Genomic DNA, 17,856 nt, shown 5'->3' with positions numbered 1-17,856 from the left:
AACTTGGCAAAATAAGTTTGTTTCTCTGCCCAGACTTCTCCAGGAAATGTTATATTTCAAACTAGATTTAAACACAGAGGAAAAAGAAAAGAAAGTTTTCCTTCTTGTGTAAACACATTTATGAAACTCATGAAATCATCATGTGACCAGCCTTTTTTATGCCTATATTTAGTAAAATCTATTTCAAAATCTTACATCAGAAACAGTGCAACAACAAAAGCTGCATCAAAGAAGTGCAGTGTAACTTAATCTGAGTAAGAGACAGTCAGGTATCGGTGAAGGAGCAACAGCTCCAAACTGAAAAGAAAGTGCATTACCTAGGCAACAGCAGAGGCAGGTATCAAGAATCCCCAGAGCCAACATGCAGGAGTAGTCAAGCATGAGGCTGTATCCCACAACACACTGTAGGTCCGAACTGCTTTGCTTAAACCCTGTTCTAGGCCTCTTATTTTGAAATGTCCTACCATCTACTGGAATTTCCTTTCCCCGTGTTTGTAAATCATACACACCCTAAAGAACAACAAAGTCACATGGTGTTCAGTACGTCTTGAAAGTTAATGCCTAGTGTGGCTTTGCTTTGGGTATTTTTTTATATTTGCATTGTTTTCTGACTCCAGCTACGTGCTATATAGATGTAAGGAAGTATGTGTTTACTCACAGTAGATCTGTATGTCGAAGTCTAGGGTTTTGTTTCGTCCCTCAAAGGAGATGACACATTGGACCTTATTTCTGTTGATCTCTTTGGTGGGTTTTCCAAACAATGTGCTCACTGTGGTGGTTGTATCGCTGATTTGGAGAGTTGAGTTGCTTGTCCACCTCACTTTGTCTTTTAAACCATCCTCAGTTTGCCACGAAACCGTGGCCGGTGGATTGAATCCGGAAGCGGTGCAGGTCGCGAGAGGAACCTCTTTGTTTCCAAGAGTGGGTCGGGTATCATGTACACTTGTTTGTTTAGGTACTGGGGTTGCAAGAAAAAAACAAGACTTCTCATAACTTCTGCACAAACTCAACATCCAGAACATGGTTTTAAATATTCAACTTACCACGGACAGTTAACTTTATATATATTGTAGGATATCCTGAGGGGAAAACGGAAAAGATGCAAGAGTAGGTTCCAGTGTCCAACACGGTTGCATTAGATAGCTCGAGAGTCCCATTATGTTCAGCAAATGTCCCGATAAATTTAAATCTCGTACCACCCCCGTTAATGGGACGAGCGTCATCCTTAGTGATGGTATAGAAATTGTCCAAATCCGGTTTTCCTTTCGTCTTTCTCTGCCATGAAATCTGCTCCACGTTGTCTTTTTCTGATAACTTCTGTGTTAGCTTGCAGGGTAAGATGATGGTACCTCCCTCGTCCACAGTGATGCTCCCATCTGCATCCTGCGCTGTAATAAAACATAAATGTTAAGAACCTAAAACCTGCAGCAAAATTATCCGTACAATAAAGAGTGTACGGATTTAAGGCCAAAATTATTCGCATATATTAATAACTCAGGGTATCCCCCAGAAAACTTGCCCAATGGTCAGGGTGGCAAGGCAGTCCACCGAGTTTTTTGTATTAAAAGACATTAAGTTAACAGGAAATGTAAAATTGTTACGGGAAGACATCGCCAGTGAAATTCTACTTAGACCCACAAGTAGAGTCCTAAAAACAGCAAATCAAGCAAATACACTGGAAAATCAACTATTTGCACTTCKGTTTAATCCAAATTAAGTCAGTGGTATGGGGCTAAACCTGTCTCATAATTCACAAATGCACACTATGAGATTCACACGTGCAAACATAAATATATCTTGATTTATAAGCTACTTCTGGCCTGTGAGTTGCGCCGCATTTGTGTGTGAATTTGGAGACCCCCCTGAGGACTCAATCCACAAATGTCTTTCTTAAAATAAATTGTCTATCTGATTGCAGTGGCTCCATAAGGCCCTCCAGGGCTTATGGAGGTTGTTTTTCATCCCCCCGTCGTCCCCCCCAGCTGAATTAGATTTAATTCTTTCAGCATACATAAAAGAAAAGATTTAAAATTGTTTAACATTTAAATTTAAGATTTTAAGGAGCTGGCAAGTTTACTTTGTAAAAGTTCAAAGAACGCTCTTCATTGATTGTTTAGTTACCATGCCTACAATCTGATGCTGTCAGCTTTATATCTTTTTGTTTTAGCTCTGTTTGTTCACAAATATATCTCAGTAAACTACAATTATCACCGATATCTTTATAGGCTGACCAATTAAACTACCCCACTCTCTCCCAGGTTTCACTAAGTCCATGGCAAAATGCTGTTAGTGGTTCTTAACAGGAAAAGGGGCCCCTAGATTAAATTCTGCTCAAGGTCCCATACAGCCTTGAACCAGCCTGCACGATGAGCTAAATCCACTGCACTGCACATCTCTGCTGGACACAGAGGGACAAATGGGAGAAGTAATTTACGTGGCTTACTAGCCCTTCTGTTGAGTTTGTAATAAGCTGTTTTGGTAGGTTGAGCTTTATGGGACAAGTTCTTCAGATCTCCGCATGACCACAAGCATTCACTTTGATGCTTGTGGTCATGTCCACTTAGCATATTAAATGCTAAGTGGACAAAGCATTTAATATGGTTTGATGCTTTGCCTAACTAGAAAAATAATAAGAAAATATTAATTGAATAAAACCAGTGTGATGAGTGACTACAAGACAAGCCTTCAGCTCCTCCAGAGACTGAACCGCTAAAACACTAACACTCCAGAAAAACTGGGACCACACATAACCATTTACCACCACAGAAATACAGCCAGTGTGTTGAGATGTAAACAACGAACGTTGTTGACGAAGATGAATCGTTATCACCGCTAGCTCAGGGCGGACCTCTGAAAGCGCAATTACAAGTTGTATCATAGAACTTCACAAGCAGAGAAGGAAGACCGATAATTAGTTTGTTGAAGGATGGAGCTAATTAGGGCATTCCAGGATGAAAATACACTGAGACATTAGACTGGGAAAAGATATGCACTCCCAGCAATCCAACAATCCCAACCATGCAGTTAAAGCTAAAAGGACATGGATAAGCACAAAGAATATCCATGCGTTAGAACGGCCCAGTAAAAGCCCACACCTAAATGTAATTTATAATCTCTGAAAATTCTTGAAAGGTGAAGTTCACTAGTTGTCTCCATTCAGTTTAACCAAACTCARCCTAATCTGCAAAGATTTTGAGAGACATTTTAGAAGCCAAATGAGCCCAAATGTCAAGTTTCTAGATGTGCAAAGCTGGCACACATATACACCAATAGATTTACAGCAGTAGCTGCAGTGAAATGGGATTCAAAGTGTTGAACAGAACAGTATTCACCTTTATATTTGTTAAAAAAAAAACCAACTATATATCAGTTCCTTCCACGTCACAAATTTGCATGACTTTGTGTAGGGTATAGGTCACAAAAGACAAGGGTACAATGTAATATTTTACAACGTGTCAAAATGCGAAAAAGTTCAAGGATGATGAGCATTTTGCAAGACATTGTTGCTCTATGTGACTTGTGAACACAGAATTGCATAACATGATCATTTCTCAGTCATGACTGTACAATTATCTGTGACTGAATTTGCATACTGCTGTTGTAAGGCTGCAAGGTGTCTTTTTATTCGCTTGCATAATTTACAATTCGGTGGTAGCTAAATGAAATCATTAAATATCAAAGTAAGCCACCTGTTTTTACAGTTTCGTTAAATTGAGTCTACGTCCGTCCTTATCATAAAGATGGAGACAAAGTTTCAACTATGAGGGGCCCCTCATATTCAACCGTCCATGTGCACTTTAAACAGCTCGACGGTAAAAGAGAGAGAGAGAGAGAGAAGAAGAAATTCGAAATATTTTCCAGTGCGTCAAAATGTAATATGATATAATGTTCAATCTAGCATCGCATGGTCCGTACAGAATGTTTCTCTCGAAGAGACGAATTATGAATTATTTTAAATAAAGCGAACCTGTTAAATTCGTTCTCTCCGTGAGAACAGAGGGCAAACATCGAGACATACCGCATCCACAAATTAGAGCGAAATCAACATCACGTAGTAGCACAACGATTCTTGGCGTTTTCTCCTCATTACCAATGTCACTACAATGGACCTACTGCGACGGCAGCATCGACACAATTAAAACACAATGCTCATTGTTCTTTCCAGAATACATAAAGACCTGCTTTTAAAAACGTACATACCTCGCGCATCTCTGCTACGGACTAGCGCAAACATCAACAAAAGAAGCGTGTGGGACATTAAGACACCATATAGCAACGAAAAAGAGGCAAAAATCATCCAACTATTCAACCGTCTGCATGAATGTGCGCCACTGCTGTGAGGAGGGGGGGCGTGGCCTCTTTCTGTATTTATTTTTCGTCTGGTTTTACCATCTTTATGTCTACACCACCCCTTTATTTCAATACCTGCTCAGTTTAACCCTTGTATGTAGAAATGGGGTCCAACCGACCCCCACACACGTAAATCTTGTATCATTTGCCATAGTCCTCTACGTTTGCCTCAGTCCTGCACACACAAGGGTTAATACAGTTCAGCATCTTTATATTTTTTTGCATTAGAATACTGAATATTCATAAAGAAAACATGTCAAAACTCAAACAAGACGTCGTTTTGATGACACTAACATGCGTCCTTACTTTTGTGAAATGAAGTACAAATTTTAAGCAAATGACACAATTTGCATATGATCAACCAGGTTCTGCAGCTCTTTTTATTTGGTTATACAGCAGTGCTCAAAGTGCAGTCCAGTTTGCAGCCCTTGAAATTATTTTGTCTTGCTCCAGAACTTGGTTCAAGGATGGTAAGAATCTTGTAGCTCATCTATTAGAAATTGAGTATGTTTTCTAAATAACTGTTAGCTCTTCACTGAGCACTATAAGATTAACATCGGGCTATCTGGAAAAAGATGAAGCTGTACACTGAATGAATCTATTTTTTGGTTTTGATCAAGTGCTGAAAAATTCAGCACTTGAGCACCTGTAAAACTTACAATGAGAGATATTTTCATTTTCGTAACAAACAAATTAGAAAAACACTGAATCAAACAACGACAGAATAGCTTTTAACTTAAGTCGTCTTTTTTTTTTACAGTGTCTTGGCATTTATTTACAACTATTAGCTACAAACTTATGTACAACGTTTACACTTTATATGTAGTGATGAATATATAAAAAAGAAAATAAAACAAGCAGCAGATTTTAGTGAAAAGTTTTAACAGCAAAATCAGAACCTAAATTACACTTAAAATCAAACTTGACACATTTGGTTATCAAAAAATATTATTTTTATCGTTACTGCCTGATCGAGAATATTCTTTAAATAAATAAGGTCTCATAAAAAGTTATAAAGTTCAGCTTAGATGATGTTGAACTGGGATTAGGTTGATCTAATGATGTTTGTTGAAAGAGTTCTCAGCAGTTTACATGGAGAAAAAAGCAATCTTGAGAACAAATCTCACCAGAGACGTTGAAATGACAGGTGGTAGAGTTGAAGGCATCGTCAGTCTTCACATAACACAGATACAGACCAGAGTCTTCAGTCCTCCATCTGGACACATGAAGTCTTATTTGTCCATTTCTGGGGACATCTTTGTCAATCTGGATACTCTCTGAAAGCTATTCATCCTGAAACACTGTTAACACCATTTTTATGAACATGCAATACTCTTTTTCTTACTGAAGTAAAAAAAAAAAAAAATCACAGATGAAAAGCATAAATCTGTTGGATGAGCTCTGGTGAAGATCCACCAGAGTGACACACTCCAGAGTGGGTGCCTGAGAGAAGCTCTTTGTCGCACTCCGAAAATGTTTCTGCTAAAGGAACAGAGAGGGACAAAAGGAGCAGGGACGAGTGCATTTCACACTTGAATAGATTATGTAATAATATCTAGTACCTGGAATTCAGCATCGGTACTCAACGGTGCTGATTTTTGGTACTTTTGTGTGTGTTGTTTTTTTAATAATGAGATTTTATTTTTTATTATTTCTCAGTAAAATTTAAACAAATATAGACAACATCCTACTCTTTGTATTGTAACATCACAGCTGTTTAACAAATGTCTTTAAAGTAAAAACTCTTCAGAACAACTAACGCAGTGTTTTGTCTTACTATACTTATTATAATCCAGCTCCATGTATTCCTATTTGTCGTTTCCCCTGTTAAAAAAAATGTGTGATGGGGTCCGTGAAAGGCAAAGCTTGAATCAAATAAGCAAAAGAGGATGGAGTTAAAATAAATAAAATGTATTCTATTTTACTTGAGGAATTACAAGTTATGAAGGTGAAGCAAACTTCTTTGCTGTGAAATACATGTACCGTTTCTCTTCGTTCCTTGTGCAGTTCTTTCTCAAGAACACTAACATGCCATCTTTTTCTCAGACTAGAAGTGCTTCCACCACTGTCCGTGTACTTTGTGTCGCAAATATTGCAACGAGTATAATTTTGCGTCGCATTTTGAAAAGTGGAGCCATACCTTTCATCGTTTTCTATCGGCCATGCTTAGTTTGTTTACCGAACCAGCGGCTGCTGACGTCATTACGCTCTTGCGCCTGCTCTGCTGCGTACAGGACAACCATGGAGAATCCCCCCATTCTTTCTCCAATGTCACAGTGATGCGTTTAGGTACCGACAAAATTCGGTGAGATTATAAAACTATGGAACTCGGTACTCATCTATAGAGCAGACACACCGAGAACTGGAACATTGGACTCTTTAAACTACATTCTAGAGAAGTTTCTGTCACATAACTTATAACTCGGTGATAGCCTAATATACAAAATATTCCTCAATTAAGAAATAAATATTACAGTGATCGAGCCTGCTGTTTTTACACCATTCCATTAAAGCTGGGTTATGTAACATATAATTAATAAATGATATGTAACATTTATTTAACATCATTAAAGCTGTCACCATGTCCTGACAGTATAATACGAGACAAATGTTCTGTGAAAAGACGGCATAGAAACAGTTTTAAAACATCTTTGTTTTTTAATATATATATAAAATACTCAGATTTAACGAGTCCACTCAAAATTATCGCCATAAAATCAAGTCAAGTTTATCTGTAGAGCAGATTTCAGGCATGTCGAAGTGCTTTACATCATAAAAATATAGCACATTTTTTTATTAACCTATTCACATCTTTAATAAAAGTCATGATGACAGTGTATTAAGAAGATGAAAAAATAAACAAACAAAAAATATGAATTCATATCTGTAGTTACTAAAGTTGACCGACCTTTGTTTAGAAAATTATATGACAATAATTTAGCATTTATGGCAAGCTAACTACATATTTATTCAGTACTTGACTTTAATTTAGTAAATGGTTCTCATCTACACTGCACCACACACACATTTGGGCAAGCTAGTGCAGAATTGTGTCAAGGTTGTACAAACCCCCTAACCCTATCTACTACATGGAGTCATTTTCCCTTATCAGCCAACACTTAGGCAACGACAACAGGTAAGAAAATTCTCAGGAGTCCTATATCAAGTCTGTAAGGGTATTTGCGGGATATAATGTAGAAATCTGTGTTAAAGGCCACATCGTTCGCAGCCAGAGAAAGAATGTTGGGCACAAAGCTAAATGCTAAATGTGAGTGTGAAAGCTGAGTCAGATGCATTTTGTACTTACAAAATGTGTCAGTAATAACTTAAACAATACTGGCTTTTGCATATTTGCCTTCAGGAAAATGCTTAAAAATAAACATTATAAAAAGGTGCTTAACTGTAAATACCACAGTTAGTGCAGCACATTTTCCTGCTGCGATAGCACAACCATTGGAAATTACACACATCAAATCAAGCATAAATATCTTCACTAATTGATCTATGATTTGACTATAAGTGTAGTCATGATAAAAGAAGGGATGCTCACTACCAGTTTCTAACCCTGAAGTGTGCGTAACATGCATTCAATTTTCAAATGTGCTGCAACTGAGATTCTTTTCAAGAAAGGCAAAGACAGGTTTTGTATTTGTACCCTCAATGATTGTTTGAAATAAGCTTAATAAGGGAGAATATAATGTTTAAATATTTTATTGGTTGAACAATTGCTCAAAAGAAGGAGAGAAAAATAGCAATTGTTTTTCAGATAAATACAAAATCAAGAAGTCTTATGAAGTAATCTGGAGGAGACCCTTTTTTCTAATATTTATAGATGACAGGCCATATTTGAAATAGGCATCAGTTCAAGATCTGCTCTTTTGCTCACTTGCTGCAATGGCATCTATTGATAATGATTGATCAGAAGAGTTCATACACTTGGCTGCAAGTTGTTACTTGGAGGTATATGATTTTGTTTCATATTTTAAATGTTTTGTCGCTGGTTGTGAACTGGACTTTGTGTGAAAGGTTTTGAAAAAAGCTGCATGAAAGCAATCAAGAAAATGTTAATAGTGATCTCAGAAAGTGTAACATCAATAAAATTCTACATTATTGTTTTTGTTTGTTTGTTTTTTTTGGGTGGGGGGGAAGAAATGAGAAACTGCTACAATGATGTGCACAAAAAAACTAAATGTCCGACACACCGAATTACATAATGTCAAAGTATTATATAATCAATATTTTCCCATAAAAAAATGTAGTAAAATATTTACAAAATTGTGAAGGTTGTACTCACTGTTGTGATCTGCGCTGTATACCATCTCCCTCTGCTGGCCGAAGGAGGTAATTGGATCTCTCCTTCTGGCTGCTGGCGCTTTATGTGTCGGAAACTGCCGGAGACACGTGATGAGAGCGCACTTCCGCTTTCACGTGATTTTTAATAAGGGGGAAATATGCCGCTGCATCAATCTCATTTTAATCAGTCGTCCTAAATTCCTCAGATTACGTGTCTGTGTAAGGCAAAACAGTTCTGTTTATATCACTTATGTTTTTATGTTTGGCCCTAATTTTATCTTTGATCATTGTCCTTTTTTATTAATGTTTAGTAACATAAACAAAATCGATTTTGTTTACATGAGAAAATCAGAGAAACATGAATCCTCATTTGAAAACCCAATTTCTCCGCCTAGAAATACTTTTTTACCTTAAAAAAAATTTAATTGGCATTGTGATAGAAGTACATTTTCGTAAAGTTAAAACTGTTATAATCTCATTTGAGGATACTGACCTATTTCTGTGTGCCTTTTCACACAATATCTTCATTGGTTTAAAATCAAATTGAGCTTCAAGTTGATGCTGCAGCGACGTAAGAAGGTGTTTAATACGTCTTGAAATTTGATGAAGAACGTGGCTGCACTTGGTAATTTGTTGTCTGACATATGAGCTGATTGGTCCTGAGTCAGTTTGCAAGCAAGGTAGATTGTGTCAAATAAGACCTTCCTTTGGTCCATTGCATCATCCATGTTCAATATGAAGCAATGGAACATGACTGACTCTCCATTTGATATCAACACATAGCAGTGTTCAGCGGTTTGAGGCTATGATGTTGGAAAAAAAAAAGAAATATGTGAGAACACTTCAACTTGGTTCAGATAAAAACATGCAACACAAACCCACAATTATTTCTTGTAGCTGCAACGACAATACATGTTGAAGAACTGGATAAATATCAGAGGTGTTTACGTCAAGCTGACCAGCAGAAGGTGAGAGACAGTCTGGAACTTTTTTGCCCACTTAAAATGTTGTTGTGGCCAATGTGTTAAAAAAATGTAGGTGTTTAAATGTAGTAAAAAAAAAAGTAGCTTTCAAGTATCACCCATGTTAAATATGTCCTGGTAACAGCTTGAGGTAACAGTTACTTAAATATCTCATCCTTGATGTAAAGACTAGTTTGATTAACTGAAATAAAATAAATGTTTCTTGTAATTACCTGCAGTACGTCTTCTTGTCCTGATACATCGAGCATGCTTTAACAACGTCCTAGATGTTGACGACCACCAATCACACACGATATTTGAAGCAGCCAGCAAACGTTATGCAAGTCATTTCCTGCCTTTTAAGCAGCTGAAGTGTCACTATAGAACCGCTGTAACTACACACTTCTGTCTTTATCTTTCTTTGCTGCTGTTGGTTTTGTTCCACTGGTGTCTGCGGATCAGATCTGTGCAGAGGTTTTCTGTACTAGTTTACAAAATGCTGGGTGCTTGTAGGCTAGGCAAGGGAAAGACTTAAGACTTGAATTGTGTTGCAAAGGAACAACCTGTACAGTAAAATTTTTTAAAATTATGTTTTAGAAAGTGGAAATACCAGCATGATGAGAAAATACATCTTTGTTTTATTCTATTGCACTCCCATTTCAAATTTAAGCCCTTTTGCATCCTCTTTTCCCTCGTCTTCCTTTCTCAACTACATTTAAGTTTCTCTCAACTACATTTAGGTTTCAGCCAACTTTTGATTTACAATTGAATGCCTCCATTGCTCCAAAGTGTTTTATCACCGCTCTCCAGTTTGCTGTTGTATTAGGTTACAATCTCACTCTAGTATAATTACATACTATCAGAACTGTGGATGTGGCAAAAGAAAGTGCTTCATAGACATAAAAAAATCAATCTTATGCCAGGCACAGCTTGTTTCAAGACTTCTTAATAAATCCTCTCAATATTTTATTTTCCTTTTATCGAGGAACCAGATCCAAAAATCTGTCATAATACAAAAGTAATTTATCTACTAAACAACAAACAGCTAGTTTGGTCCTCTTTCATTAGTCTGTCCACTTTTTATTATCCTAACAGGGATATTTTGCTCAGTGACTTTACATGTGACACTGGTCACTTACATACATTTATAAATAAACAAAGAAAACAACAAAAAAAATATCAAGCAAGTCATAATTTCCATGAAAGTACACTCAATCATATGTAAAAACACAATAAACAACAAAAACAACATCCTCTGCAGTTAATACTGTAGATTCCCTGCATATTACTTTATTATACCCCAGGATATCCAATTTAAACAACAAACAAAAAATAAATACATAACTGATATAAAATGTCCTTATAAAAAAAACACACACAAGTTGTACCTATTCAGACCTGCTGACCATGGAATACATATTTAATGAAGCACCACTGACAATGCAACAGACCCTCAATAAGAAGCTGACAACAACATACTTGGTTGTTGTTTTTGTGCCTTATGATTTGATCCCTTTACTATGAAGACAACCAAGTTGTTGGGAAAGGTCTACTTCTTGTCATTGTGTTTCTTCTGATTATAAAGACAACATGTAACGTCCATCAAACGTTTATCTCTTTCTTCAAAGACCTGGAACATGTCTCAGCTCAGAGATGGCCATAAATTGAATTCAGTCTCTCGATGTACATCCTCCTCTGCTGGGTGTTCCTCCAACAGTCTGGACTAGCTGGAAGATTGACTAGATGGTAGATCTGCAGAATAGAGACAGAGTCAGAGTCATTGGTTTGTAGAGAAAAAGGTAGAAAGATTCAGAAAGCAGAAAATCTGGTCATTGACACAAATAGGAAAGGACAAACTACAGCCATGAGGAATAGTGAAGAAAACTGTGATCTTTAACAGTAAATACTGTAATGGTTTGATGATAGCTGAGAAGTTTATATGAAAGACGACTATGTGTGGTAGTTTTAGCAGTGGTTTGCAAAAATCATTTTTTATTTTTATTTTTTATTTTACCTGTTCTGGTTGAGACTGGTAGTGCTGGTGCTGGTTGTCGACTGGGCCTTGGTCTTGTCTTCCTCTCCCATTCTTTCTGCATGGATAAACCAGATAACATTAACATTCCTTCACATTTCTTTACACTCCTACTTTTACTTTTAGCCATATTTTACCCGCTTTGGAAAGTATTCACAGAACTTCATGTTTTTCTTTTCTTTTTTTTTTTTCTTTTTTTAACCTTACAGTCTTGTTCCAAGATACTTTAAATATATTTTTTTCCTCAGAACTTGATACATGCAAATACATGAAAAATAAAACAAAGAAAAACCACATTTCCATAAGTATTCATTACCTTTTTCTCAATACCATCTTGTTTTGCAGCTGTCTAGACATTCCTAAACCTGCTGAATTATCAGGCATAGCTCAAAAGTAGAATACCGATTCAAGTTCGGACAGGCTGAGACACCCAAGGACATTCAGAGTTGTCCTGGTACCTTGAATATCTTGGATGGATTCCCAAAGGCCCTTCTACTTCTGAAAGATGAACTATTGCCTCTTCATTAATCTTTTCTACTATCCTGACTAGTTTCCCAGATCCTGCCATAGAAAAATATGATGATGCCACAACCATGCCTCATTGTAGCGATGGTATTGGCCCTGTGTTCAACAGTATCTGGATTCCTCCAGACATGATGCATAGCATTTATGCCACAAGGTTCAAAGTTTGTCCCACAGCATACTGTTTCTAATGATCTGAGAGCCTAAATAAAATGATGCAGAGAGGATTTTCAAATGGAAGTTTCTCCAATATCCAGAGTGCAAAGCTAGAGCTCTGACATACTGACCAAACGGTTCTTGAGCTCTCTGACCTCGGCCTTTCTCCCTCAGTTACTCAGTTTAGAGGGCTGATCAGTTCTGGGAGGATTCCTGCTGATTCTAAACATCTTCCATTAATGAATGATGAAGGTCACTGTGTTCATTTTTCTGTAGGGTTTTTTTTTGAGTGTATGTTTTCTTTTACTGCGTGTTTGGTTTGTTTTCTCTTATTAACTGCAGAACAGCGTGTGTTTTCCGTATCTCGTCCAATTGATTGAATTCATCACAGGTGGCCTCAAATTAAACTGTAGAGACATCTCAACTGTGATCATTTGAAGCTTCACAGCACAGGGTGAGAAAACCTAAATACGTGTGATGTCAGTTTTTTATGATGCTTGATTCTTACTTACAGTATTACATTTGTGCTCAAGACAGCATGAGTAAACTCTTCATAATCAGCAACAGCTAAACGTGTGCCATTACACCTGAAAGTTATTTGATCAAGATAAGCAGCACTGAAATTTAGAGTAATGCATTCTGAAACTATTTTTTTCTGTTTCCACACCTCTCAGAGATAAAAGGTCCTGACTCAACTGTGGAAACAAATTCTGATGTTTAGAAAGAAGCCACTGCAAGCCTTTAGTTTCCTTTAAAAAATGTTGCACTAGCCTAGGTTTGCATGAAAAAGTGCAGCCCTCTCTTTTATTTTCAGAAACAACACCCTTCTGAGTTATGTTCTTTAGGACTCTAGCTGTGACTGGACTTGAGAAGCAAGAGCACAGAGTTAGCCCTTCAAAACAAAAATTAAGAACACAAGGAAATAAAGTGACTACACCCACACTGAGCAAGAAAAAGCATCGGCCTGGCTTTTATCAACAAAGCAAGTTTTCACAAGAAGAGAAATGCCTCCTCCACATTTGTAGCAACGAAACTAACTGGGCATTCCAGCATTTTAGCATGGACAGAAATAACACTGGGATTTTTAACATGCTCAACATGTTTTGATTTAATTTAATTTATGTCTCTGGCCTAATCTAATGGTTATATTGTTGAGAGGTAAGAGTTATGTCAAGTCAGGGTTCTGAGTACCAACTAATTGTTTGTGGCAGAAGTCACAACAAATAACATTACCTTTGCATGACTCATAACTAGATTCCAGAGAAAGACTCAAATATGTCACTCTTTCAAACATCAACTTTTTTCTGTACGTTTTGTCAAGACTCTGAGTTTTGGGTTGGGATTTTGTTTTCTGTGTGTTTCTGCTATCTCAGTTATTTTCTAGTTCACTTTAGTTTTTCCTCTCAGGGTCACTCTAGTTTCATTAATTGATGTAACATTTTGGTTAGATTTTTCTTGTTATTGTTTTCCTTATTTCAGACTCTCATAGTGTTTATAGTTATGTTTATTTCTTAGTTACTTCGTTAACCCAGGTTCAGTTGTTCTCATATGTCTTAGGTTATTTCTTTTATTAGTCCTTCTAGTTACTCTAGCTCTGTGTTTCTTAGTCCTTATTATTTTTAGATCAGCCTTGTTTCTGTTTTTTCATAGTTTTCCCCTCATGTCTTTGTCTCTTTCTAGTTTATCATGGTGTCTTTAGTCTTAGTGTTTCTTTAGTGTTAGAATTATTTCCAGCTCCCTTGTGTTTCCTTCCTCTCTCTTTTGTGTTCCTTGTATATCTTCCCTGTATCACCTTCTCCCAGCCCCTCAGCCTGACTCCTACTCCAACTACTCACACCTGCAATCCTCTTCAATCCAGGTCCATTGTTTCCACTTTTTGCCTCCTACTACTAAAGCTCCTCTATTTCAGTCACAACTCGTCAGTCTGTCTTGTCACGTCCCTGTTTGTCCTTGTCATTCTGCCCTCTTCTCCCTGGTTCCCTATGTTCTCATCGAGTCTTCTGTTTGGATTTGTTTTTCAGATTATTTTGTGCTCCCCTGGTCTTTTCACATTTTGTGAGTTTGTTTCTTTGGTTTGTCATTACACATCCACACCCTACTACATCTCCTGCCTGCTAAATGTGGGTCCACACTGCAACACATGACACATTTGTTAAAATACCAACAGATCAAGAGCACATGACCAAAGAAGCAACCTGTTCTATTTACAAAATCCACTATTTAAGAAAGATCACCAAACAACTTTTGTCTATACAAGCATGAGAGTAAAGCAGGAACACAGAGATCTTGATGTCTGTCATCACCATGTGGGCAGTCTGAACCATAACAATATGGCTTATGTGGCTACGACAAAGCAATGAGTCACAGCATGGCAGGTCTTCTGAGTCCGAATGGATGAATGTCGCTGTAAGTAACCACTGTGAGTGGTCAAAAAATAACATTTACCAGATATTGCACAGAGGGTAAAACTTTGCGAAGATCTGACGCAGAACCTTAGAGATGTGTCATCATAAACTGTGAAAAACAACCATTCATCATCATGTTGGCGGTATTATGCTATGTGACATCTATGACAGTGTGATATCTTTGGTATTCTTCAGTAAAATGGAGAAATGTGTTTCTATCATGGGCTGCAAGTATCAAAACGATCAATGATCAAATTTAAAAGTAAAACTTTGCTAAGACATTAATGTTTTGAGACAACATGGGTTCATCCACTGAGTTCAGGAGGCTCATGGATGATTCATGGTTTTTTCATTTAGAGTTAAGAGGTTAGCTTAAAAAATATAAATATTGCACTGGAAATTATACGCTGTTGTATTGAATCCAAAATGTTTAAAATAAACAAGGGAAGAATTATTGATCATAACTATTTTCAATTGGCTACAAACTCTGCGTAGAAGCAAAGCTTAAAGAAATGAGGGATGAAGCAAAACCTCCTCACAGTACAGTGGATAAAGAAAATGGAAAAAATAATACAAATATTTCTAGTTTTTCTACATTGACAGCTTTTGTTTGGGGTTATTTGTTTTCCTTCCTACCAAGGTGTTTAACTTTTACTGTGTGTAAAATGTATTTGTTTAAATGTATGGGCTCTTTTAATCTGGCATCCCTTTCAGCCCAACATGGCTCACATCACACTACTCCCTACTCATCTTTAACACAACCAAACTGGTTGTGTTGCAACTGTGGTGAAAACACAGTTGCATATCAAATGTATTTAAAGATTGTTTTTAGAAAAAAAAAAAGCTCACACACACTCACATCATCTAGAGCAAACTTGAGAAAAGTCACACTTACTCAATAGATCAGGGACCAAGCAAAAAAAAAAAAAGAGTTTTTTTTTAACACATTTCAAGCAGGTTGATGTTTTTAGTGTGACACAAAATATTAAGATGAACACGAGGAGTCACATTGATATTACAAGCAGTTCTTAAACCTAACAGCAAAAAAAAAAAACAAAATCATAAATGTAACTCTAAAATTAAAAGGTATTACTCACTTGCAGAGGCAGACGACTAGCATGATGCAACATATAAACAATCCAACGGCAGGTGATAGAATGAAAAATATGTACCTTGAGAAATTAACACCTGAAAGAAAGGATTAGAGAAAAGCAGGATCATTTTGAATTGTACAAGTGATGCAAGTGAACTGATCTTTTTTTTTTTATCTCTACATACCTTGTTTGTTAGACACAGTTAAATTCCATACCATGTTTCGAAAGCCTCCTCTATCAGTTACAATGCATGTATATAGTCCAGAATCATCATGTTGAGCTCTAAAGATGCTGAGCTTGGAAGGCATATTAATGTCTATTTTGACTCTTTCAGAGGAAAAATTTGAGAACGTCTGATTCTTTGAGGTGGAATATGAAAAATAACATCTGTCATTGTTCCAGTTGATTATTGTTGTGGCATTCTCCTGTATGTTGCAAAGAAACACGACCGGGTCGCCGCTGGACACCAACATGTTCCTATGAGCTTCCATCTTAGTTGCTGACACTGAAATATACAGACCAATGTTACAGTAAAACTCAGTTCAAATCTGGATGAAAACATGCAAAAACAAGAAGAAATCTGCACAATACCTTTGAAGATATTCTGAATTTTTAACAGCTGAATGAAAAGTAGAGATGCTTGCTTCAGATTGAACATGTTGACCATCTGACAGAAAGAACCAGACTGTCACTTTATCATCTGCTACACATGTAGATGCAGAGGAAATTATAAGAAAGGGAAGTGGTTGAATGTGTCTTTAAAAAAATTGAGGAAGAGTGTCAAAGAGTTCCTGGAAACAACCTTCAGATACAAAATCTCACAAAATGTTAAATAATCAAAGGCAATAAGCCAATGTTTGAAAATTAAAAAAAAAGGTTCTAGATTCTTTTAGATGCTGACTGAGCTCTTGCAGAGACCCGATACAGAAAATGAGGTCATATTGCCTCAGCATCTCGTGCTAAATCGCAGATACACACTCAGATTGCCCCTTTTTGCAAAATCAGCAAACTGTAATCCAGTTGCAGACACTGTAAACATCAACAGATTTATCCAGTTCTGGTAAAGCTCATGACACAATTATGGACACATTTGAGTTTCTCACCTTCTTGTAAACCTAAGAAGCCATCTTTCTGGTTTGAAGTAAGGATTGGTTCGCAGCTCTTCACGATGAAACGCAGAGTTCATGTAGGACTGAACCAGTTCGCCGTGGTACCTGTTCGGCTAACACTGCGATTTCACTTTCAGCTCCCTGAGCAGGTAGCAAAAAATGACTGTAACTCTCACATTGGCATTAACCTTGATGTTTTCTTTGTACGGGAAAAAGGAAGCACAGAGCGACCACAACCACAAAGTCAGGTGATTATTTTAATGATAATACTGACGCTCATGTTCGGCTTCTGAGATGCACTTGTTAACAATTTGTCACACTGTGAAGGAAGAAGTGACAGCAGACTCAAAAAGAGCTGCTAAACAAATGTTTGCTCAGTTCAGACATTTGTGATTTGTTCTGCTAAACCACGTTAGCTTGATGTGCCTCCAATGGACCTTACCACAGGGCCCGCCTTTCATTGGCTAATGCCCATTTTACGTCACAGCGCAGCTATCATGTGGTTTACCGGCTCACAAACTCATGCTAACGTATATACATTGTGGACTAGCAGACCGACAGAAAGTTTTTGCGTCAGGACTCGAAAAAGAATGGTTCTCCACTGTCAGTGGGGTATCTGTACAGGCGATGTAAGGCAGTGTTGTAGCACTCGAGATCGGTCTTGGTCTCGAGACCATTTTTTGATGGTCTCGGTCTCGTCTCGGACTCGACCGCATTTGGTCTCGGTCTTGTCTCGGTCTCGGGCTCTGAGGACTCGGCATTTTATTTCAAGACCGGTCGAGACCGCAGCTGTGAACATATCACTAAACGTACAGCATACTGTCCAGTTTATTTGTAAACATCTTTGTTTTCAGTGGATGCAAAACGCACCGATAAAAATCCAACCAATAACGTGACTTGCCAATTACTTGTTTATGTTACTCCCATCCCTCC

The 17,856-nt window shown here is 37.3% G+C and overlaps 2 protein-coding genes across 5 annotated transcripts in view; both read right to left on the bottom strand.

The window, feature by feature from the left end:
• LOC103459524 (poliovirus receptor homolog) overlaps positions 1–4,372 on the bottom strand; it is a 54,449-nt gene extending 50,077 nt beyond the window's left edge. For 2 of the 4 annotated variants that reach the window (XM_008401157.2, XM_008401169.2), the window contains exons 1-3: positions 4,201–4,371; positions 1,044–1,388; positions 659–958 (exon numbers count right to left, since the gene is read on the bottom strand). In XM_008401157.2, coding sequence (XP_008399379.1) covers positions 659–958; positions 1,044–1,388; positions 4,201–4,297 — 742 coding nt within the window. In that variant the 5' untranslated portion in view covers positions 4,298–4,371. Of the gene's footprint in view, positions 1–658; positions 959–1,043; positions 1,389–3,967; positions 4,144–4,200 lie in introns of those variants that run through there. The other 2 variants (XM_017310829.1, XM_017310842.1) reach the window with 2 other exon arrangements.
• A 6,314-nt stretch (positions 4,373–10,686) lies between these two features.
• Positions 10,687–17,856, bottom strand: part of LOC103459536 (uncharacterized) — a 7,697-nt gene continuing 527 nt past the window's right edge. The window contains exons 2-7 of the mRNA XM_008401183.2: positions 16,918–17,064; positions 16,406–16,481; positions 15,999–16,319; positions 15,818–15,908; positions 11,620–11,695; positions 10,687–11,357 (exon numbers count right to left, since the gene is read on the bottom strand). Of these exons, the coding sequence (XP_008399405.1) occupies positions 11,253–11,357; positions 11,620–11,695; positions 15,818–15,908; positions 15,999–16,319; positions 16,406–16,481 (669 nt within the window). The 5' untranslated portion in view covers positions 16,918–17,064 and the 3' untranslated portion in view covers positions 10,687–11,252. The remainder of the gene's footprint in view (positions 11,358–11,619; positions 11,696–15,817; positions 15,909–15,998; positions 16,320–16,405; positions 16,482–16,917; positions 17,065–17,856) is intronic.

This window comes from Poecilia reticulata, linkage group LG2 (genome assembly GCF_000633615.1).
Source record: "Poecilia reticulata strain Guanapo linkage group LG2, Guppy_female_1.0+MT, whole genome shotgun sequence".
Lineage (NCBI taxonomy): Eukaryota > Metazoa > Chordata > Actinopteri > Cyprinodontiformes > Poeciliidae > Poecilia > Poecilia reticulata.
Note: the sequence above shows the minus strand (reverse complement) of the source record. Positions and strands in the feature narration are given on the sequence as shown.